The 24,124-nt window shown below is 50.6% G+C and overlaps 1 protein-coding gene across 2 annotated transcripts in view; it reads left to right on the top strand.

The window, feature by feature from the left end:
* Positions 1 to 21,986: 21,986 nt before the first annotated feature.
* BEND4 (BEN domain containing 4) overlaps positions 21,987 to 24,124 on the top strand; it is a 35,181-nt gene continuing 33,043 nt past the window's right edge. For both annotated transcript variants that reach the window (XM_072774843.1, XM_072774845.1), the window contains exon 1: positions 21,987 to 22,511. In XM_072774843.1, the coding sequence (XP_072630944.1) occupies positions 22,016 to 22,511 (496 nt within the window). In that variant the 5' untranslated portion in view covers positions 21,987 to 22,015. The remainder of the gene's footprint in view (positions 22,512 to 24,124) is intronic.

The raw sequence follows: 24,124 nt of genomic DNA, 5'->3' as shown, positions 1-24,124 counted from the left end.
GTTTAAAGGATTTATGTCTTTTTAGATCAATCATATTAAATCACAGGCCCTAGAATACGGTTGTTGCTCAATAAATGTCAGGCAACAAGTTAATAAGGCAGTACCTTTCCAGGATAATGAATTTTAAAATTCCTGAAAACTTACGATATCAATTTTTTAAAATTCAAATATTATATGCTTTTTCCTATTCGCCAACATGACACAAAGGGAAAGAAGAAAAAATGTCTAATTCTATCACATATGATATTTATTTACAGTGTATGTTTTTAAACCTCGGCCTCAAATTCTACAGACACTCACCATCTTGACGCATGTTCCTAAAGATGGATGTGAACAATCAGACTTCTATTCCCATCCACTTAAAAAATTATTATAAATTATCTAAATAATCCATACTTTGGGGGCACCTGGCAGGCTCAGTCCATATAGCTGTGACTCTTGAGCTTGGAGTGATGAGTTCAAGCCCTGTGGAAGGCATGGAGCCTACTAAAAAATAATAATAACAGGGGATCCCTGGGTGGCGCAGCGGTTTGGCGCCTGCCTTTGGCCCAGGGCGCGATCCTGGAGACCCGGGATCGAGTCCCACATCGGGCTCCTGGTGCATGGAGCCTGCTTCTCTCTCTGCCTGTGTCTCTGCCTCTCTCTCTCTGTCTGTGACTTAAGTAAATAAATAATAAATAAAATATTTAAAAAAAAAAAAATAATAATAATAATAATAATAACAAATTAATTAAATAATCCTCACTTGTAATTTTGCCATTTTCCTTTGTAGTTAATACAAAGGAATAATTCAACTGGCATAAAAGGAGGTGGTCCAGTTGAAATGAAGACTGACCACCTCTTGATTTTGTAGTAGTTTCCTTCTTTGCCTTAATGCAATAAAATTTATGATATTTATTTCCTATGACTTTAATTTTCCCATTTGCCACTTGTTTTTATAAAGATCACAGGCTACATAAAATAATAATTTTCAGAAGTTTTTAAAACAATAACAACCTTTCCTTTAAAAAATAAAATCTACGCAGGGGCACCTGGCTGACTTAGTCGGTAGAGCATGTGACTCTGGATCTCAGGGTTGTTAAGTTCAAGCCCCATGTTGGGTGTAGAGATTACTTTAAAAATACAACAAATCGGGGCACCTGAGTGGCTCAGTCAGTTAAGGTCTGCCTTTGGCTCAGGTCATGATCCCAGAGTCCTGGGATCCCGGGATCGGGATCCAGCTCTGTGATCAGCAGGGAGCCTGTTTCTCCCTCTGCTCCCCGCCCCAACTCATGTTCTCTCTGTTTCTCTCTTGCTCACTCTTGCTCCCTCGCTCTCAAATAAATAAAATATTTTTTTAAAAAAATGCAATATTTAAAAATAAAGATAAAATTAATTTTTTTAATTAAAAATTTTTTTAATCTATCCAGAAACCAAATACATAAAATAACTCAAAGTGAAGTTTCCCTGGTTGAAAAACACTGGGAGACCTGGAACCCTTCTAGAAACCATTCCCAGGCCAATAACCAATGTCTCTGCCCACCCCAAAAGTCTCTTGAATAGTACCTAAAGTCAGATTATGTCATAGATGATGTTCAAGACCCTCCAATGGTTGCTACTCATGAGAGAAAACCTTGGCCAACTTGTCTGGTCTCTGACCACCACTCAGTCTTTTATGTCCTAACACATTTTCCTTCTTTGCTCACTCAGCATCCGACCCCGGCCACCGTGTTGATGCCCTGCTCTATCACTTCTCAAGTCCTCACTATTCCTTGAAAAGCCAAACGTACTTGCTCCGCCCCTCCTTTACATGTGCCATTTCCCCTGCTTAAGATGCTCCAAGAGCCCATGGTCCCTTCCCTTATTTCTTTCAGATCTTTGCTAAACTGTTTTCAGCTCAGAGGAGTCTTGCTGGCCACCCTGCACAAAGCAGGACGCCACCACCAAATCACTCTCTATCTCCTATCATTTTTCCTTCTTAGCACTTACATTATTAACACATTCCTCTATTTATGCATGTACTTTTTTTAAGATTTTTAATTTATTTATTCATGAGAGACAGAGAGAGAGAGAGAGAGAGAGTGGCAGAGACACAGGCAGTGGGATAAGCAGGCTCCATGCAGGGAGCCCGATGCGGGACAGGATCCCGGGACCTCGGGGTCAGGCCCTGAGCCAAAGGCAGATGCTCAACCACCGGGCCACCCGGGCGTCCCTATGCATGTGCTCTTTTATGTCTGTGTCTCTCAATTAAATGAGAGCCCATTAGGACAGGAAATTCATTTGGTTTACCATCAGTTCATGAAATAGTGCCTGACACACGGTAGGTTCTCAGTAAACATGTGCTGATTGAACAAACGGATGAGACGCCTATGCAAGGTTCACGGGGCAGCTTTAAATCTCTTCAATGTGCAAGTCCACACTCTCCTAAGCAAATACAGGAATACCATCAAAACTGGCACAAACAAGGGACCCTGAAGGTGCCACCTACATAACACCCAAGAGTACGAGTGGTTTTGACATCCATATTTTCTGTCTTAGACTGAGATTCAGAAAAAACAGAGATGGGGTTGTGAATGGTAGAAAAGAGTCTCATGAAAGCGGATTATTGTTACTCACAAGCTTGCGGTCCATGGTGTATGAAAAATGAACTAGGGCCCAAGGTCTCCACACAAAGGGGATCCCTGGCTTCTTGCTTTCACCCACTCCCTGCCAGAAAAGTCACATCAATTTCCAAAAACAATTTGTACCCACGTACAGGGCCTTGGTTCTGGTTATTATCAAGCCACGTCCCAAAGGCCCAACGTCCAGGGTCTCACTACTGGAATCCTCATTGCACCTTTCTTTTTTTTTTTTTTCTCGTTGCACCTTTCTTAGGCATTGCTTTTTTCTTTAACTGTGCCTCGGGTCAGGGATTCCCCTCGTGTGTACTCGCAGGGGCTTTCCACGGGCTGATCCAGCCCACCAAAGCACGAGGCTGGTGAGCAATTTGAAAACATACCTAGAAACCATGAAACCCTGTGGCTTACTCACATGACTAGCTTCAGGAATGATTTTTTTTTTAAGATTTTATTTATTTATTCATGAGAAACACAGAGAGAGAGAGAGAGAGAGAGGCAGACACAGGCAGAGGGAGAAGCAGGCTCCATGCAGGGAGCCCGATGCAGGACTCGATCCCGGGACTCCAGGATCATGCCCTGGGCCGAAGGCAGGCGTTAAACCGCTGAGCCACCCGGGCTGCCCAGGAATGATTTAAATAAACAAAACTGGACCCCAAAAACTGCTCAACCAAAGAGTCCTGGCATTCTTATGAATATCCACATAACACTGGTATTATCGGAGTAGAAACAGATGCAAAGAAATGTGGCCCCAGTCACAGGCAATAAGATGGGTTATTTTGGATATTATTACAACCCACGTTTAAATTCAAGCTATCATGCCCCAGTCTGCCATTTTCTTATAAGTAAATTAAATATAATTTGTTTTATATTGAATATTATTGTAAATAAAATAAGTTTATAATATATTTATAATAAATATAATATAAATTAAAACGTGTGCATAGACCCTTAAAACCTTATTCTTAAGAAATTTTGGTTTGGGTTTGTTTGTTTGTTTGTTTGTTTTTTCCTCTGCCTGGAACATTCTTCTCCTCTTTACTGCTGGAGAACTCCTGGCCATGTCTCACACCTCAGCCTCCCTCACTGTCAGTCCCTTGCAGAGGCTGTCCATGATTCCTTTCCCAATCCCTGCGGGTCGCCTCCCTGCCTCCTTCCATACGGTCTCAGAAAACCTGCACTTTTCTTTAATGCTCTTAATTCATCTGCAGTCAATGTGCATTTACCTGTTTAATATCTGCCCCTCTTACCAGACTATAAGTGAGCTACAGGTGGGCAGGAGGCATGTTCGTGTTGCCTCGGTGACGTATCCCCAACACCTCGCATGGACCGTTTGCTGGATCTGGTGAATAAAGGAATGAAGGAACGGAACACACCCTGACTATGCGCTGAAACTACCATGGATACTTTCCTACTTTTTTTTTTTTTATAAATGCTTTATTTATTTATTTTTAACATAGAAGAAGTTTGGTGGTGGATATATGGCCATTTGATGTTTTATGATTAAGGGTTCAAGTTCAGGTTCTCTTTCTTACAGAATGTATATGTATACCTACACATGTATATGTAACTGTTATCAAAATTAAGCTTAGTCACTAAAAGAAGATTCAGTGTCTGAACTTTCTTCTGTATTTTTTTCACCTTCACCATCAGGCACTGGAGCATCTGGTCTCTCAAGAAGATCTGGGTCTAATCCTTCTGATATCATTTTGTTTCTTATTGCCATCACTGGAACACCCACTTGAACCATTTTGAGATATCTGGCATATCTTGGGTCCTTGGCTACAGTTAAGATATTTTCTGGTGTTACTTCACTTCTCTGTGGTCCAGAGTCTTGTAAACTGTTCTGCTGTGATTTCTCTGAAGTAGCTTCAGAATGTGATTCATTTGTGATACCAGTGACGCTTACAGGAGATACTTCAAATGTGACATCATCTAGGCCTGGAATGGATGACAACTTTGCATCTAAAATATTGAGAGTTGTTTCAATTAGCTGGATACAAAGAGAAAGGTCTGCTAGTTTCTCCTCACAAACTGTTGGTTTAGTTTTAAAAAAAATTAAAAAATTTAAAAAAGGCTCTGATCCTTGGAGCAAGACGTGGATCATTTTCTCAGGCTTCCATCCCCAACCTCCCTAGTGAGATCATTCAAGTCCTTTCGGGTACACCGACAGGGTCAGGAGGCTCGTGGAACCTTGGGCTTGAGTTCTGACCAAGATTCAACCTTAAAATGTTTAGAACATGAGTAGGAAAAAGAAAAAAAAAAAAAAACCACGAGTAGGAATGGTAGCCGTCGGGTCGACCACGACTCCGAAGCTTCAGGCAGATGTGAAGCAAAGAGCAGCCACAGAGAGAAGCCCGGGCGGTGCTTTTGGTGCCAAAGCCGCGGCGTCCCGGGCACTGGGTCTTGGGGCATCAGGGGCAGCAGCTGCAAGGACACGCCAGCACCCACACCGGGGAGGCCCGAGAGCAGGCTGCACCCCCACCCCCCGACTGTGACACGTCAGCCAAAGGGAGAAAAGAAGGAGCCGGACACCAACTGGCGTCTATTCTGCTCCGTAGGTGGCGGCCCCAGCCCTGCCGGCTGCCAGCAATCTCACGAGGTGTTTTCAGGGCGAGAGACTCCAGGGAGGTTGCAGCAGGGAATCTAAGCTGCCGCGTCGTGACCGCACCGGACCTGGAAGGTGCCGCGCGTGGCAACCTCTGGGTAATGCCACGCTCCTGAGACCAAAGGAGAGGGGAGAGAAGAAAGTTCAGGACATCGGGAGTAGGAAGCGAGGGGATCCTGGCATTAAAAAAAAAAAAAAAAAAAAAAAATCCCGTCCTTGGAGAGAGAGAGAGAGAGAGAGACCCAGCATTAGAACCCCCATCACGGGCTGCAAATGTCACACAGGAGTAGGAGCTGAGGGTGGGCGCCAAGGCAGCGAGCAAACCCAGCGTGACAATGAGGCCCAGAGTGTCAAAAGCTTGGAAGCGTTCCTAATCCTTGTTTAATCTCCATGGGAGTTTGTTTTTTGTTTTTTGTTGGTTTTTTTTTTTCATAGAAATGCATCTTTAATTTCATAATGAAAATCAAGTGGCAAATAGATTTGATCTTACAGCCAACTTCCTACAAGGTATCAGCTCCCTCGGGGAGTGGACACTGGACTCACCCCCAGGGCTCCGGACGCTGGGGAGGCGCCGGGGACGCTGCAGCCAACGAGTCCGCCTTGGCGGCCTGCGGCCCAGGGGCAGCGGTAGCCCACCCACGGACGGGACTGCTCCGAGGGCCCGAGAAGCCAGTGAGCCGGGAGCAGTGTGGGGCCGGCCTCACCAGGAGGGGGACTTGGGTCTCCGCGGGCAGGCCCATGCACCTGACAAAAAGATCGCAGACTCCAGGAAGCTGAAGGAGCAGGACGCATGGACGCGTGGACGCGTGGACGTATGGACGGGCCCTGAAGTGGGGCTGCTGGGCGGGAGCCCCAGGACAAGCATGGCTGGTGCAGATGGAGGGTGCTGGCTGGGGGATGTGAGGTCAGAGGCCTGGTACCAGAGGGGCAGACGGGGGCACCTGGGAGCTCCGCGGGGGAGCGGCTGCCTCGGCCCAGGGCGTGACCCCGGGGTCCCGGGATCGAGTCTCTGTGTCTCTCATGAGAAAATAAATAGAATCTTTAAAAATAAAAAAAAAATTAAAAAGAGATGCAAGTAGGAAGGCCTTTCCAGGCCTCGTGGGGCTTTCGTGGGAGCAGAGGGGACAGCACTGCACACCTGAGCCAGGCAAAGGCGCGACCTGCTTGCCCTTTGAAAGCATTCCTCTGGCAGCGGCACGCGGATGCCAGACATATGTGACCTGAGGCCCCAGAGACGTTGGGACTTGGCTTCAGGAGTCTACCCACCCACCGCCTCAACTCCATATTCCCACTGAGATTCCCACAACTGGGCGGAGAGCTCCTTTTGCAAAAATAGGGAAAACAGCAGTTCTGTCCTTTTTTTTCTTTTTAAAGATTTATTTACTTACTTACTTACTTATTTATTTATGATAGACATAAAGAGAGAGAGAGAGAGGCAGAGACACAGGAGGAGGGAGAAGCAGGCTCCATGCAGGGAGCCCGATGCGGGACTCGACCCCGGGACTCCGGGATCACACTCTGGGTCAAAGGCAGGCGCCAAACCGCTGAGCCACCCAGGGATCCCCTAGTTCTGTCCTTTTAAGCACCCCACAGAGGTGCACGGGCTGGAGCGAGACGGAAGAGGGGGTCTCCCCACGGGTCAGGCGAGATGCACGCCCGGGGCCACAGCTCGGGCCGTGGGACGCGTGGCGTGCCGTGCCTCAGGGCAACACGAGGAGAGGGAAAAAAGGAAGAAACAAAAGGACCGGATCTGACCCCAAACCTAAATTCGGTCTTGAGGAAAGAACCAGGCTCTGTGACGGAGACGCGGAGGGTGCGGCGGGGCAGCGCGGGCCCGCGGGACCGGGCAGGAGGGTCCTTGGCTTCGTGCATGGACACCGAGGGTGAGGCACGGGAAGTAAAGGCAGAGTGGACCTAACGGCTTTGGGGGAAAGATTACAGGGGACCGAGCGTCCGCAAGGCTCAGAGGGAGGGGACTCCGTGTCGCCCTCGCTGCAGGGTAGGGGTGTGCATACAAGGGGTCCAGCTACGCGTTTCTTCAGGAATCCCAGGTAGGGTCTGACCAGAGGCGAGTGATAGGTGAGTAATAAGTGTTATTGCATAAATCATTGAAAGTAGGTACTGGCTCAGCGGGTGAGCATCTGCCTTCGGCTCAGGGCATGACCCCGGGGGTCCCGGGATCGAGTCCCCCGTCGGGCTCCCCGCATGGAACCTGCTTCTCCCTCTGCCTGGGTCTCTGCCTCTCTTTGTGTCTCGCATGAATAAATAAATAATCTTTAAAACATAAAATAAACTAAAGTGTTGTTCCTCTAGACTCCCTATCTCCATTTCATGGTGACCTTTGGTCCCACACATTCCAGGACAGTCATGGTCTCATATATCGCATCCCACGGGCCCCTCAAACCATAAGGATGTCCTGGAGAACTTCCCATAAAACTGCAAACGGAAAACATCAGGGGTCTCTGTCACAGAGCACAGGAAGAGGAGGAAGGCTGGAGGAAGGTAGCTGTACCCGGGGCGGGAAGGGGGGACTAATTCCGGGGAGTAGTTAGGAGGGGGTAGGGGGAGGCCTTGGCTGAGGCCAGCACTCACCGCTATGCCCCTGGATTCGTAATCCTGAGTAAGTGAGACGACAGGCTCCTCCGGGGCGTCAGGAAGGCCAGTGCTCTCCCCGCTCTGGCCTATCCCGCGTCGGGGTGCGGGGGACAGCATCGGGCTGTGCGGTGGGATCCTTCCTGCCCAACGTGCACACAAATGCCAGGCATACAGTGAAAAGGGACGTTGCAAGACTCCAGGTCGGCCCTTCACAGCCATCCCCGCGCTGTGGTATCACGGGCAATGCTTCTGTGTTTTTGCTTTTCCGCAATGAACCGGATTACTCACATTTTTCTTAGAGGCGGAGAAGTGCGGTTAGATCATAGAGAGTTTTCCAACACAAATGGTTCGCATGACAAGGAAAGGCCCCGACACATCTGAAGCTACTGTATCGCGGTGGGTCAACTACTCTCAAATTGAAAAAAAAAAAAAAAGTTTCAAAATAAAGTCCCTAAAAAGCGAATGTTTTGTCATCTAAACCACATACTGGGGCAGCCCCGGTGGCGCAGCGGTTTAGTGCCGCCTGCAGCCCAGGTCGTGATCCTGGAGACCTGGGATCGAGTCCCACGTTGGGCTCCCCGCAGGGAAGCTCCCTCTCTCTCTCTCTCTCTCTCTCTCTCTCGTGAATAAATAAATAAAAATCTTTAAAAAAAATGAAAATAAAAAACACATACTGCTGGACATGCCTGAAGGGAGGTCCGGCATCACTGGTCCACGAGGCCCAGGCCAGGGTTTGGAATGTATGGCCAGCATCATGCAACCAGAAAAAGACTGGTCAGAGGACGGCACAGACGCCAGGGGTTTGACCTCCGCGTCCCCTGAGAAATGGGTCACGCCCCTCCTAGACACAGACAGAGGCAGAGACACTGTGAGCTGGCAACGAACCCCCTTGGTAGCAGGTGGTGGGATTGTGCAGCGGCCTCACTGCTGGAGAAGGAAGCCCCCTCTCCCTGTCTAGCAGGGCAGGGGAAAGGCCGAGGGCTGGCTTGCTGCATTCCGCTTCCCCCTTTCCCTTTTTACTGACAGTCTTTACCCGCACTTACCCCTCCAGCTGCATCATCACACACTGGGTATTTGGGAGACGGTTAGCCACGGGGTGCTAGACCGTAGAAAGCCAGGCTTGAGCGTGTCCTAGAGGAAAGGTGATGCCTGGAGTGCTACCCCGGGAGCTGGTGTAACAACGGGATGTGACACGGAGCTGTCTCTCTCGCTAGGGAGCACGTGAGCGTATTTTGGCTGAAGACGGGGCAGAGATGATAAACGAAGGCAATCCTGTGACCTCATGACATGCATGTCACACGTAGCTAGAGGGTAGACTGTCCTGGACGCCAGTGACAATGATCTCAGTCCCTGCTCCTGAGAACATGCCATGAGGGCGGCATGTTCTCAGGCCAGGACGCAGAGCTGCCAACTGTACTATCCTCTTTAACAACAGGGGTGGGCACGCACCCCAAAGTAGAGGGAATCCATGTCCGGGCCTGGGATCCACACACAAGCACCAGGTGCAAGCAGCTGTCTCTGGCCGGGTACCAGCTGGGGCTGAGGGTGGCTGTGTGTGCGTCTGACACGAAAGCAGGTGCACCTTCATGGAGGGGGAGGGGCAGGACCGAGAACGACTCCCAGCGAGGACGGGAGACATGCAGGGGTGGCTAGAGGGTGGGCGGGAAGGCATCCTGCCAGCACCCAGCCTGGGTCCCACTGCTGCAGCCCCGCTGCTCCGGGGAACCTGTGACCCTGAACCTGCGAGCGGCCTTGCCGGCCTTGCTGCTAGCGCGCTACCCGGGGGCCGGCTACGCCAGCTCGGATCCAGAGCCACGGGACAGATGATCTTTGGTCATACATGAAAGAAGGCTCCCCAGTTTTCTTCTCACTCAAGCCCATGCTGACCTCCCCCAGTCCCCGGTGCGCAGCTGACTTCCAGTGGGCGCTGGAAGGCTCCAGGATCGCCCCGGGACATCAACTAGGGGACGGGAGCATGTCCCCGGCCACCCTTCAACATTTCTCACGGCGACAGCTGTTGCTAGGACAGACGAATGCTTCTTCTGTGGGACTCCCCGGCAACTGAACACAAGGAGGGGGCCTTCCGGGGGCAGCTGGCCTGGGGAGCTGGGAGCAAGGCCCAGCTGGGCACAGTGCTTCCCGCACTCCCTCCAGACCAAGCACCTCACAGCAGCCGACCTGACAAATATGCAGAGTGTAGTCTCTCACCATAGGAATTACCAAAGAAGCTAAAAACAGAAACACGCACTGCATAATCTCTAACCTCAGGGGACAACAAAAACAGAGAATTGCTGTGTCAATCTCATTTCCTTGTTAGGCGCATTATCATAAGTGAGGGCCTTTTGTCCTGAACGCCACACTTCACTACCGTTTACCCGACTCCGGCTTCTGAAATATTGAATTCCATAGTAATTTTTTTTTTTTGCTTTTGATCTTTACTGTTTTGCTCATTTATCCATAAACATGAGCTACTGAACTGAGTTTAAATTAAATAGCTAAGGTTAGAACCTGGAGCCATACAGATAGGACTAAACCAGGAGGCCAAGAGAGGACCTCACTGTGGAAGCAAGGAATAATAAATTTAAATTTTCTATCTTTGGATACCTCCGTGTAAGGTTACTTGAAGATGATCCCTGCCTTGATTTATCTTGATGCTCTGGTTTAGGAAGGGAAGAGATTTATATGACACAAGGATTTTCTCGAGTTCTCATAATGCGAATTTTATAAGTCCTCCCCTTTTGTCAAAACACTCTCTTACAGAATGGCTCCATGATAGGAAATTGCTAGAACCACTCTGAAAAGCAGTACTTTGTATCACTTGACTAATTTTGAAAGTAGCTCATTCAACCAATTTTGGCAACTGAACTATTTCCTGAAATCCAGAATAGCAAAAATTTGAGGACGAGACAGGGACCAAATGGGAGACTTAAAAACAAGTCACCGTGCATTGTAGGGTGTGTTCCATTACTGAAACATCACCAGGGGAGGGAAAGGAGAGATGGAGCGCATCTGAGCTGGGTGCCACCCACAGGCGCAGGGCCTCCGGCCCAGGGCAGCCAGCAAATGTGGTCCCCTCGATCGGCCCAGCCAGCAGAGGAAGGAGTTCAGTATGATTTTCCATGGCTCAGAATTGACGAAAATGGGATTCAGAGGCATGTCTAATCTGCCCAGAGTCACACAACTTGACCACCCTCTCAGAGCCAATACATAGCAGGGTCTAAATATGGGTCCAAGGGTGCTGGTTCAAACGTCTACGCTCCTCACACAGCGGGGCCAGCAGACTAGCCTAAGCCACACAGCGCCCTCTCACGGGTGATTGTTTGGGATTAAGATACACACAAAGATGTCACTTGATTATATCTAATGATGATGAAGACAATGGTAAGGACTAAGATATACTGAGTGTCCTCTCTGTGCCAGACTTCATGCGCCACGTTTTTATTCCTTGAACAATGCTGTCGAGTACATTATTAACCTCATTTCAGAAACAGGGAAACCAAGGTCCTGAAGGTTACCTAACGGGTGCAAGGACATAGAGCTGGTAAGTGGAAGAGCCAACATAAAACCCAAGTAACCAGCTCCAGAACTCCTAAGTTCTATGTTCTCCTGCTTCTAAGATACATGGATAATGGATAGTTAGCACAGCCTACAACCTCCTAGTTCAACAATGTGCCACTCAGACTTTTATTCAGAACAACACTCATGCTACCCTTGTACTGGTAAAAATGAGACCCTTGGAACATGGAGTAGCTTACAAGTTTTTTTGTTTTTGTTTTTTAAGATTTTATTTATTCATTTGACAGGGAAAGAGAGAGCACAAGCAGAGGGAGAGAAGTGGGCTCCCCTGCTGAGCAGGGAGCCCCACACGGGGCTAGATCCCAGGACCTTGGGATCATGACCTGATCCGAAGGCAGATGCTTACCTGACTGAGCCACCCAGGCACCCCAACTTACAAATTTCTAAGGGAAAAAATTGGCTCTTTTTCAACTTGCCTCCACCAAAAAAAAAAAAAAAAAAAAAAAAAAAGTCTACACTTGAAACCATATCTATGTTCTTGGAAATCTCAAAAACCTACGATAATGTCAACAGACTGAAAACAAATGCCCTGATAGGTTCAACATGGGTGGTCTGCTAGCGGCAGTCACACCCCTGCATCTGCTCTTATCTTCTGGGTTCATGAACGACCTTTCTTGAGAAGCCTAGAATCCTAGCTGGAGGAGGAAAAAAATACAGAAGAAAACCACTAGACTCTTTCACTAAAGGGAAAGCAACAGCTAAGTAACAGCTGCTGTCATGCATATTAGAGAAAATACATTACTTGCTTTCCAGAGCAGACTGTGCGGCAAGTCAAGTCAACTCACTGTTTGCACAGGTGTATCTGTCCGTGAACAAACAAGTCCAGATCAATCCTCCTAAATTCACCAACTAGAAAAGAGTGACAGTAAAATGTGAAACTGGCTTTTGACATTCAAGATTGTCTTCCTTTGCCATTTCATTTTTCCCTTACAATTCCAAAGAAGGCTTTTTCCTTGATTTAGGAAACATTTTTATCCCACAGAAATGGTTTTTCTTAAAGGTTGAAAGAGGGCTGTTAGTTTGCTCTCCAAAAGAGCTCTAGTCTAGTCTGCATCCCCTACTTAGGGAAGCACTTTCCCATGTGCAGTTCCAGTCCCCCATGCTCCAGGCCCAGCCTATAACGGAACCCTCTCTCCCAAGCAATAAAAGACTAGTCCAAGGATAGCATGTGACAGCTCTTTCTGTTACAGATTTTATGCTGGAAAGATGACACTTTTAAGTGTGCTGGAGGCCATCTTCCCTGCAACATGGAGAGATGAGTAGGGTGGAGAGAGAGAAAATTCTGGAATCAGTGAGCCCCTTTTCCTAATCTCAGAGACTCGAATCCCCATAGTCCTTCCTTCCTTCCTTCCTGTGAGATACCTTAGCATCCTTCTGAGTTGAATGAGCCAATAAATTTCCCTTTGTGCCCAAGTTGGATTTCTGTCTCTAGCAACCAAATGAGTCATAGTATAAGACTGAAAGTTTCACTCACTGCCTTGACCTCTCCCTGAAGGTGCCTGCCTGAGCTGAATGTATTCCCCTCTCTTACAAATACCAAGTTGCTTTTATACCCAATAAACCTGTCGTCTTGCTAGTTTGAATCATCTCCTGATTTTAATCCATTTCTTTCTTTTTCACACCCCACTTAGCCCGGACTTCAGGCCAGTGTGATTATCCTCTAACTGCAGTAACTTAGTCTGTCTTTGGGACAGCAAGGGCATATCCTGTTTGCTCATAAACAGCAAAATGCCCAAGCACCCCAATGTGAACCATCTTCCAACCTTGATACCATGATGCACTTATTCCAGTGACACTGCCATTGCTTCAAGCAGTGGTTCTCAGAATAGCTGTATATTCAAATCACCTGAAGAGATTTTTCTTTAAAAAAAAAAAAAACAAGGCCAAGGTCTTGCCCCAGAGATTCTGTTTTAATTGGTTGGTCTGGGGAAGGGCCTGGGCATCAGGATTTTTCCAAATTCTCCCAGCCAAGGTTAAGTCAACCAAGATTAAGTTTGGCTAACTAAAAATACATTTATACATGTTTTTAAGGATTTTTATGTTTGATTCAACTAGAATAACTTGTTCTCTACTATGCCTTGGGGGTGGGGTTGGAAAAGGCACGGACGGGTTCGCCCTATATAACTCTCCTTCAGTATCTCCTAAGGTATGCTAAAATTCATTAAACCACAGTGGATAACTCCTAGGGTATGACAGGAATGATCAAAGGCCCTGTTCTTAATACCGCTTACACATTAGCCCTGTGTTCTGTGGCCTCACGGGAACTCACTGCTTGTGCGAGTGTGCATAGCTGTTGTGTGCATTGGTCCTCTGTCTATACATATTAAATCACTCAAGTTCTGGTAGACTTGTTTAAAAAAAAAAAAAAGTCAACCGCTTGGGGCTCCCGGGTGGTATAGCCGGTTAAGCATCCGACTCCTGGTTTCAGCTCAGGTCAACATCTCAGAGTCGTGAGATCAAGCCCCGTTCCAGGCTCCACACTGAGTGCAGAATCTGCTTCAGATTCTCTCTCCCTCTGCCTCTGCCCCTGCCCCTACTCTAAACCAAATAAATCTTTAAAAGAAAACAAAACATCGACAGATGAATGGATAAAGAAGATGAGGTCTATGTATACAGTGGAATATTCCTCAGCCATTAGAAACGACAGATACCCACCATTTGCTTCGACGTGGATGGACCTGGAGGGTATGATGCTGAGTGAAGTAAGTCAATCAGAGAAGGACAAACATCATATGGTCTCATTCATTCGGGGAATATAAAAAATAGTGAAAGGGAATAAAAGGAGAGAAAATGAGTGGGAAATATCAGAGAGGGAGACGGAACATGAGAGACTCCTAACTCTGGGAAACGAACAAGGGGTGGTGGAAGGGGAGGTGGGTGGGGGGTGGGGGTGACTGGGTGATGGGCACTGAGGGGGGCACTTGATGGGATGAGCATGGGGTGTTATGGTATATGTTGGCAAATTGAACTCCGAAAAAAAAATTAAAAAATTTTTTTAAAAGGTTAAAAAATCAAACACTTGAGTCTTCTGACAAAACTCATTTTGGTTAATGAAGATGATCACACAACCCACCTACAGGCATATGTATTAGTTAGCTAGGGCTGCTGAAAGGCAGGACCACAGATGGAAAGTGGCACACAGCGTGCGCCAAGTGCAGATGAGGGCAGAGGTGGGGGTGATGCCTCTACAAGCCCAGGAAGACCAGAGATTGCCAGTAGAGCATCCACTAGAAGCTAAGGGAGGGTCTTGGGACACCCTTCGTCAGAAGGAACCAATCGGGCTGACACCGTGCTCGCGGGCTTCTCATCTCCAGAGTCAATACCTCCCTGAGGTGCAAGCCACCCAGTTGTGGTACTTGGTTATGATGGCCCTAGGAAACAAATACAGCCCCTTGCAGAAAAGACAAGTCTATGATTCTATGACCATTCACTTTTGATGCTGTCTGTAGTGGTGGGGGGAGAGACCCAGAAGTTTGAGCAACCATAGGTGAAAGGTCATCGTTGACCTTTATGCAACACATGAAGTTCATTACCAGCTGCCTTCTGAAGACAAAGAAGAGGAGCCAAACCCAAAACTTCCCTTTCTCCTGGCCTAGAAAAGAAATCCCAAAAGCCCAACTGCCTGGACATCAGAGAAATCAGTCAGAAAATTATCACAATTTTTACAGAAAAAAAAAAAAAAAAAAAACAAGACCTATTTCTATTGTTTTCCAGAGACGGGTACTTAGAGAAGCTTTGTTAGCAAACTACAAAATACTCCAAGCAACCAGTGCATCGGTCAGGTCAAATCCAACTGCTTTCTTGGTTGAGGGCAACTGGCCTGGCTTAATTTGTGGAGATCCCAGTAAACCGTGGAACGTGTGATGTCAGAAGAACCTCAGGCTGTGCATATCTAAGCTGCACGTCACTGGCTCATTTCAGAACCTTCTTGGCGGAAGCTGGTCCTCCCGCGGGTCTGGAATGAGCTTACGACCTCATCCTGTCCCGCTGCACTGCAATATTCATACAAAGTGGTGAAAAGAGGGAGGAGGCATCTTGCTGGAAGACAGTGCCAACCAACTCTTCTCAGAAATTGAGCCTGTCACCTGACTTGTTACCACATCTCCTCACCTTCCACTTCATGCCTTCTTTCTTTGCACCGTTTTCCCTCCTGGCTTTAATACCCAACTTTGTTCTCCTAAACATCTCAAGCTCATACTTCTGCCCAGGGTGCTTTCAGCTCTTTGAGAGAAATATTCTTTTAGACACTGGCGCAAAGTGAAGGATGGAGAATAAAAGATTAAATTTACTAAGCTTGACAAGGTATATTTGCTACTTTGATTAAACAGAGGAACCCTGACTTGAGTTAAATCCTCCAATGATTTGTTTTGTGACTTTGAGGAAATGTCTTCAATTCCTTGTTCTTTAGTTCCGTGCACTTTAAGGGAAACAGCCCCAACACCTCCCAACGGTGGAAGGGCCAACGAACAAATGAACTGACCCAATTAGACAATGATGGCCCATTCTGGTACTTTTGCTGGAGCCAATGGAAAGTGATGCTCTCTTTCCACACAAGTGACCACTGCTGGTGGCCAGATGAACACCACAAAGGCAGAGCCTGCCAGAAAACAAAAACAAAAACAAAAACAAAAAGTAAAGAAAAAAAACACAGAGGCGAGAAATGGAGATAGGTAGATTCCTAACACCACAGGAGCATCTCTGCACCAGATATGCCTCTCCTCCTCAGGGTCACGCGAGCCAAAAGCATTTTTATGCTTAATCCACTTGCATTGGGTTTCTGTCACTGGCTACTAAACGAATCCTAAGAAAGACACAGAATCCTATTAGTAAGAAAAATAGTAATTCGATCAAAGATGAGTGTTCTTTGAAATGATGTGCCCATTCTAAAAAGGTGCTGGAAGCGGTCACAGGAAGGAAACAGAGGGGATTAGACGCCCTCTGAATTGCCCAAGGGTCAGCAACTGGAAGAAGCAAATTCGGACTCAGGGTAAGGACACCTGCCCGCCATCCGGAGCTGTGTGAGACGGAATGGGCCCGCATAGGGGCATATGTGTCCCGCATATGCCTAACTTTCTTGCAACCCCACTGCCTCCGCACCGGTCCCACTCACCTCAGCTCCCGTCCCACCCACTACCCGAGCCTCCTCAAGTCCATCGTGCACTCGGCGTATGTTCATCGAGCCTCTATTCGGTCTAGGCACGGTTCTAGATGTGGAGGACTCGGGAGGCAGCAGCATGGACAAAAATCCCTGCCCTAAAGGAGTCCTCAATCTGGACCGGGGAGCCAAACACCGTACAATATACAGCATGACAGATGGTGCAAGGGGCTAGGCAGGATGGGAGATGGGAGCGTGGGGCGGGGGGGGGGCTGGGTTACGGCAGAGAGACAGTCATCAGTGAGGCTCTCACTGAAAAAGATGCTGGAGCTTAGACTGGAAGGAGGTAAGATGGGGGACGAGGCAGACATCTGGGGAAAGGGCAGTTTAAGCAGAAGAAAGATTGAGAGTAAAAGTGTGGAGGCAGGACATTAGGGCCTCTTCACCACCACCAAGGCTGCAGCGGAGCGAGGGAGCGTGGAAGGAACGAGGCCAAGAGGCAGGGAGGCTGTGGATCACGAAGGGCCTTAAGCAGGCAACTGAATAGACTCTGAATTTTCTTCTCTGGAGGAGAAAAACAACACAGGGCAGTGGCGAGACAGGATTATATTTCAAAAGGGTCGCTCAGTCACTGTTTGGAAAGTAGTAGATTGTCCTCCGGCTGCCAATCTGATTCTCTCCAGTGCATGGCCCACGGGGCAAAATGACTCCTTTAAAACACCGTATAGTGACCCAGCAACCCACTCCCGTACTTTTACTCCCTTAAAAAATAAAATTTACATTCACAGGATAACCTGTACATGACTTTTTAGAGCAGCCTTGTTTGTAACAGCCCCAAATGGAAAACAACCAGAATGTCCTAGTTGAATGCGTGGGACTCCATAGCACGGAGTACTACTCAGCAATAAAAAGGAACAAACTTGCTACACACAACATGGAAAGATCTCAAAGGCATTGAACTAAGTGGAAAACCTCAAAAGATCACATATTGCAGGATTCCATCTCTGTAACTACAGCTACATAGAATGTTCCCGTTGGAAGAAACGGACGAAGGACACTCAGGACCTCTCTGTACTATCTCTGCAACTTCCTGCAAATCTGCAATTACTGCAAAGCAAAAAGTGTTTTCTTAAAAAAATTTTTAAAAAAAAGCATTTGTAGAAAAGAAAAATTGTCTTTTGGCAAAAAATCATGCATTGTCTACATACGACACACCCTTCTCCAAGTTACCTGATTCTGTTTTCATTGACCTTGAACTATTTTTACGACTTTGAAAGTTTAGGTAACTGACAGACATGCAAACTGTCTGGTAAAGTTTCCCTCCCCCCCCCCATCTGCAACCTCCTCCAACCCTGTGCAAACACCAGTTTATGCATAGAAAAACCATTTACACATTCAATTCAACATTCCTTTATTCCGTATCAAGTTGTGCTTTTTTGACTTTTCCTTTGAATACCATGAGGGCATTGAACAAGTTAAATAAAATCATTAACATCAGTACATTTTTGGTGTATAATAGGAGAGTCAGAATTTTATCTTTTCTGAAAATTATCTTTTAAGAGCACCCATCAGGTCATGTCACTCCCCTTCTTAACCACTTCCAAGCTTCCTGTTGCATTTAAAATGAATGCCCAAGGGATGCCGGGTGGAGCCTTCAGCCCAGGGTGTGATCCCAGGGTCCTGGGATCGAGTTCCACAACGAGCTCCCTGCCTGGAGCCTGCTTCTCCCCCTGCCTGTGTCTTTGCCTCTCTGTGTATGTGTTTCATGAATAAATAAATAAAATCTTTTAAGAATAAAATAAAGTAAAATAAAAGCCCAACATTTCCCAAGGGGTCCAGGATACAGCACCCACCCATTGGGCCCAACCTGCCTCCGGGCCTCATCTCCTCACCCTGCCCCTTGACAGGACGCTCCGACTACTTACCCTTGCTTGAGCCTACGGGGACCTCCAACTTGTTCCCACCTTACGTGTCCTGCACCTGTTGTCCCTCAACGTGGAGTCCTCTTCTCATGGATGGCTCTTTTTCACCAGTAAACTCTCAGCTCAACGGTGCCCTCTCCAAGGTCTTCGCAAACCATTCTATTAAAGTAACATCCCCGTCCTATTTTTTTCAACATTATTTGTATCTGCAAGGTGATCAATACTAGTATTTTATACTATACATGTTTCATACATTATATTTACTCCATTAGTATAATGTTAACCATATAAGCACATTAATATAATGTACTTACTTATTATATTACATAAATGTAAAATATCATTTGGTTAGTTTCTAGCTTATTTATCACCTGCCCACCCCAATTCTATAATAGTAGGATCTGAGATTCTGCTTCCATTATATCCCCCAGTGCTTAAAACAGTTGCCAGCACATAGTAGGCACTCAATAAATACCCGTTAAATAAATACTTGGGTGAGGGACATCTGGTTCAGTCGGTCAAGCACGCAATCTCGCCATTGTGAGGTCTACTTGAAAAAAACCAAAACCAAACAAACAAATCCTTGGCTGAATGATGCTTCTGGAAGTAGTGAGGTCCCCATGACCGGAAGTATTTAGGCATGGTTTGTCCAACACTTACAATGTCACAGAAAAGCTATAGGCATAGGTCAGTCTCAAGAATAAAAAGCCACGAGGGTCCCTTCTATTATCACCAGGCTATTAGTCTGTGGCCACTACACCCTCGCTGCCATGCGGGCAGAAAAGCAAAGGAGTATTCCTCAGCCCTTCCCACCAAATGATCGTATGCACACCCCTGTTCCTGCTGCAATATCATCTCAGCATTAAAATGTTGAAGCTAATCAGACATTTAATTTCAAAGTAGAAGGTCATTATCTTGTCACAAAATTTTATTCCAATTACTTTTTTTTTCTATTATACGAAATGAATTAAAAGTAGCACAAAACATTGGGAGATCAAACAGTCAATCAGAAGCTCATTAAATATCATTGAAATTGGTGCAATAAAAAGCATTTCCCATGGCTGGCTTATTATTTAAGAGCTATATTCTGGATGGCTCAAGGAATTGACATGCTGCCAATCAAAAATCACCCTGTCCATAAATAGCTGCTTGGCTTTTAAAAGTCCACTACCTTTTTATTTTATTTTTTGAGATAAGAGTAAATATCTAAGGAGACTTAAAACATGGGTGTAATTACCATCCCATCAGCCCCTAGGAGACCCTAAAGAGAAGCTATCAGGAAAGTCACCATCTGATAATTTAGACTATAACTTACAGAAAGATGCTTACAAAGTGCTACCAGTGATTTTATAAACAGTTCAGTACATTACATTTACACACAATACCCAGCGAACTGCAATCCCAGGCAGGGATTCGTAGTCAGTCACAATTTTAAAATTGAGTTCAACTCCACACTTGGAATAAATGCCCATTTTATTTTCCCGAGGGTGATTATGAAGCACTTCGTTTTTCCACGGACCCAGATGTAGGTGACTGTTAGCATGAGGATCCGGAAGTCGATCATCTCTAAATTTCTAATATTTGAAGTCGATCATCTCTAAATTTCTAATATTTTTCCGCTAGGAGCCCTCCCCCACCCCACCTTTCCTTTTAAAGCGAAATCACTGATCTTAGCATTGAGATTTACAGAAATGACCACTTTTTGATGTATAGGATGCTAGGTCCTTCCAGTTGGTAAAATACAACAACAGAAGTACTGTTCCCAGTCTCTCTGGGGGTTTAAGCGGTGAGGATGACACAAACTAAAAATACGTGACCCAAAGAGAACAGGGGCAGGAAATGACTCCTCCAGCAGAAGCCCTCGTGAACTTCTCCCCTCGAAGCCACCCCGCACCAACACTGCCACTACCTCGGTTTCTTTCCAAACCGCCGGCACCTACTGGCAAATCATCTGGGAGTCAAGTGGGAGGGAAACATGTCAATGCAAAACTCAGAACCGCTTTATAGAGAGAAAAGTGTGGGGAGGTTTGTTATCATTTATTTCCTCCAGTATATCATTCAATTTCAGCTGCCTCCCATCTCAGAAGCAGCTCCCCCATTTCTCACTTAGGTGCCCCTAAGAAACATCCCTCTGGCATCTCATTCTCTCTCCCCGTCTTTTACCAGCATTTCATTATTTCTTAACTGTCCCTCTCATGCTTGTCTCCCTTTCTCCTAGTGATCCACGTGTCCTCATTTAGCAGTTTTCAGAAGCCAGGGAGAAACGTTGCAAATAATGTTAAATATGATTAATATCTTGAATTCCTTGAAATATGACATGCATGAGTTACAATGAAACCTCTTTTATTTCCCCATGAAATGCTTTTGCATAATGAGAAAGAAAATGTCCTCTATGCCCTAATCAGCTCTGACAGTTCCTGGACTCCCAAATACTTTTATTTATGGCATTATTTATTTCATCTCTAATAAATGGAAAGGGGGGGGTGCCCACGGCATGATCTGAGGAGGCTGCAGGAGAGAGGGGCACCGTCCTGGGTGGAGGAACAGAGAAGCTGGAGCAGCAGAGAGAGGGAAGGGCGAGATGGGGAATAAGAGGTGGAGGCCCTGAACCCCTAGAAAGGAAATGGGTCAGTTTCCCAGGCGTGAAAGGAAAACTCTGAAAAGGAATGTCACTCCAGTGGGGAGAGGCAGGGTCATACCCCCGGGAGCGGGGGGGGGGGGGGGGGGGGAGGGGAGATGCACCCAGATTCCCTGCCAGTCGGGGGGAGGGATGGCTCCCTCCAAGGAGCCCCTGCGAGAAGCCTCTAGATCCATCTGTGCGCCCCGGGGAGCCTCCTCCAAAGCGCAGGGGCTCCTCCGCCTTGCAAGTACTGGAGAGGCGTGTGCGCCGGGAGTGTGGCCGCAGCGCACGGGGGAGCTCGCCGGGCCACGCAGGGCGCGACCCGTCTTAGGGCCACCCTGGCAGGTGCACGTCGCCGCCCCACTGGTTGGTGTCAGGTCCCAGATTTCCCTCCATCGCCCAGCGTGGACGTGCTGGGGGGGAGGGTCTGGGTTCCCACGGCGTGCGCCCTCGGCCACGCCCGCTCCGGAGGCTCCGGCTGTGCGCACCTGCGTCGCAGAGCCTCGGCTTACCCGTGCGCACAATGGGGCGAATGTCGGGGCGGGAGGGCGGAAGGCCGCGCCCCGACGCCGCGCCCCCCGCGCCCCGCCCCGCGCGCGCGCCCCGGGGAGGCCGGGCTCGCCGCACCTGCGCGCACCTGGGGCCCCTCGGCGCGCGCCCCGGGCCCCGCGCCGCCCTCCCCCGTCGGAGGCGCCCGCCCGCGCAGGCCCCGCCCCGGCCCCGCCCGCCCGCACTTATTGCCCCGGCCCGTCGCCGGCGCCTGCTCTCTCCCCGCAGGCATTGGCGAGGCGCGCTGTCAATCAGCGCTCGGCGGCGGCCCCCCGCGCGGGGGCTCAGCGATGCCAGCGGCGGCGGCGGGCGGCGGCGGCGGCGGCCCGGGCTCGGGCTCGGGCTCGGGCTCAGGCGCACCGGCCCCCGCTCGCGCGCACACGGGCCGCGCCGGCGGGCGGGAGGCGGAGGCGCCCTCGGAGCCGGGCGGCGGGCGGGGAGGGCGCGCGGCGCGGGATGGAGGGGGCGCTGCGGCCGGCGGAGGAGGGGCCCAGCGGCCCCAAAATCTACCGGCAGCGCGGCCCCTACAGCGTCCTCAGGACGTTCCCGGGCAAGCGGCCGGCGCTGGCCAAGCGCTACGACCGGGCCCCGCTGCTCGAGCCGCCGCTCTCCCGGCCGCCGCCGCCGCCCCCGCCGCCCTTCGCGCCGCCCGCCGCCGCCTCCAGCAGCAGCAGCAGCAGCAGCGCGGGCGAGCCGCCGCCGTTCCCGCCGCAGGGCTCCTTCCCCCCCGGGCCCGGCCGGGCCGCCGCCGCCTCGTCGTCGTCTCCGTCCTGCGCGCCCGCCGCGCCCCAGGGCCCCCCGAGGACCTCGGCGCCGCCGGCCCCCGCCGCGTCCTCGTCCTCGTCCTTCGCCGCCGTCGTGCGCTATGGCCCGGGCCCGGGGGCCGCCGCGGGCAGCAGCAGCAGCAGCAGCAGCGCGGGCAGCGACGGCGCCAGCCTGGAGCTCAGCGCAGGTACCGCTCCAAGCCGCAACTTTCCCCCGCGCGCGCGGACGGACGGGCGGGCGGGGGGCGCGGGGCGCGGGCGGGGGCGCGGGCGGGGGCGGCGGGGCGCAACCCCGGGTCTCCACGCGCCGCCGCAACTTCTAGAGAATTCCCCGCCGCCGCCGCCGCCGCCGCCGCCGCCGCCACCGCCACCTGCCGCCGCGTGCGCAGCTTCCGACGGCGCGCGCGCCTCCTAACAGGTGGCTCCGCGCTCGGACCCCGCGGGCGGCGGGCATCCCGGGGCGGGGGGGTCCTGGGTCCCGGGCGGGGGGGGAGTGGCGGGCATCCCAGGGCGGCGGGCGCGGTTCCCGGGTCCCGGGACGGGAGGGGGGAGGGGCGGGGCGCCGGGCGTCCCAGGGCGGGCGGGGTCCCGGGGCGCGGGGCATCCTAGGACGGCGGGGGCGCCGGGCATCCCAGGGCGGGCGGGAGCCCCGGGTCCCGGGGCGGGGTGCGGGGCGGGCGGGGTCCCTGGGTCCGGGGCGGGGGGCAGGGCGGGCATCCCAGGGCGGCGGGCGCGGTTCCCGGGTCTCGGGACGGGAGGGGGGAGGGGCGGGGCGCCGGGCGTCCCAGGGCCGCGGGGTGCGGGGGCTGGCGTCCCAGGGCGGGCGGGTTCCCCGGGTCCCGGAGCAGGACGGGAGGGCCGGGGCGCCGGGCATCCTAGGGCGGCGGGGGAGTTCCCGGGGCGGGGCGGGGCGCCGGGCATCCCAGGGCGGCGGGGTGCGGGGGAGGGCATCCCAGGACGGCCGCGGTGTTGGGCCCTGGGCCGCCGCACCTCCCGGCGCCCCCGCGCCCCCCGCGCGCCGTCCCGCTCCTCGCGGCCGCTGCTCCCGCGGGTCCGCCCCGCCCGCTGCCCCGCTGCCCCTCGGTGCGCACCTGCCGGCCCCGCGGCGCACTCCGGGGACGGGGCGCCCCCCCCAGCCCGGCCCGCCGGCTCGGCTCCGCGGGGAGGCTGGGGCCGCACCTGGGGCCGGAGCCGGGCCCTGGCGGCCGGCGGGGACCGCCCCGGGGAGCCGCCCCCTGCGGGGCCCTCCGCGCAGCCAGCGCCCCGGGCGGGGAGGCCGAGCCGGGCCTGGCCCAACCCCCCGCGCCCCCGGGGCGCCCCCATGTCGGAAACTTCCTCCTCGGGCCCCAGAGGGCCGTTCAGAGCCCCCGAGGCTGCGTGTCCACGGGCAGAGGCTTTTGTCCTAATGGAAATAGGAGCCTCGTCTCTACAGGAGTTAGAGGCGCCTGTGCCAACGTTATGCTGTTTGTCAATATTTTGACACATGAAGGATTGGTTTTGAGAAAGAAAACCTAATTGCAGGTAATAGTGAAGCCTGGTTCCATCACCACCCACCCCTGCCTGACTGGGAGAGGTTTGCCGGCTCTGAGTGGGGATCTTGCGGAGGCTCCTTGCTGTTTGTGGGGTGCTTTTTGCGGTCTCCACCCCATATTCTCTTGTGTTTGGGCTCCTCACCCGCCTCCGTCCTTCCCATTATTTTTCTTCTGTGTTCTCTCCTTCTTGGGAAGCCTTGTGTTCTTCCTTTCTGCGGCTAGACTCTTATTTTCTTGTAATTCATGCCCACGTTCACTCCCTAGTTGTG

Source organism: Canis lupus, chromosome 14, assembly GCF_048164855.1.
Source record: "Canis lupus baileyi chromosome 14, mCanLup2.hap1, whole genome shotgun sequence".
Taxonomy (NCBI): domain Eukaryota; kingdom Metazoa; phylum Chordata; class Mammalia; order Carnivora; family Canidae; genus Canis; species Canis lupus.
Note: the sequence above shows the minus strand (reverse complement) of the source record. Positions and strands in the feature narration are given on the sequence as shown.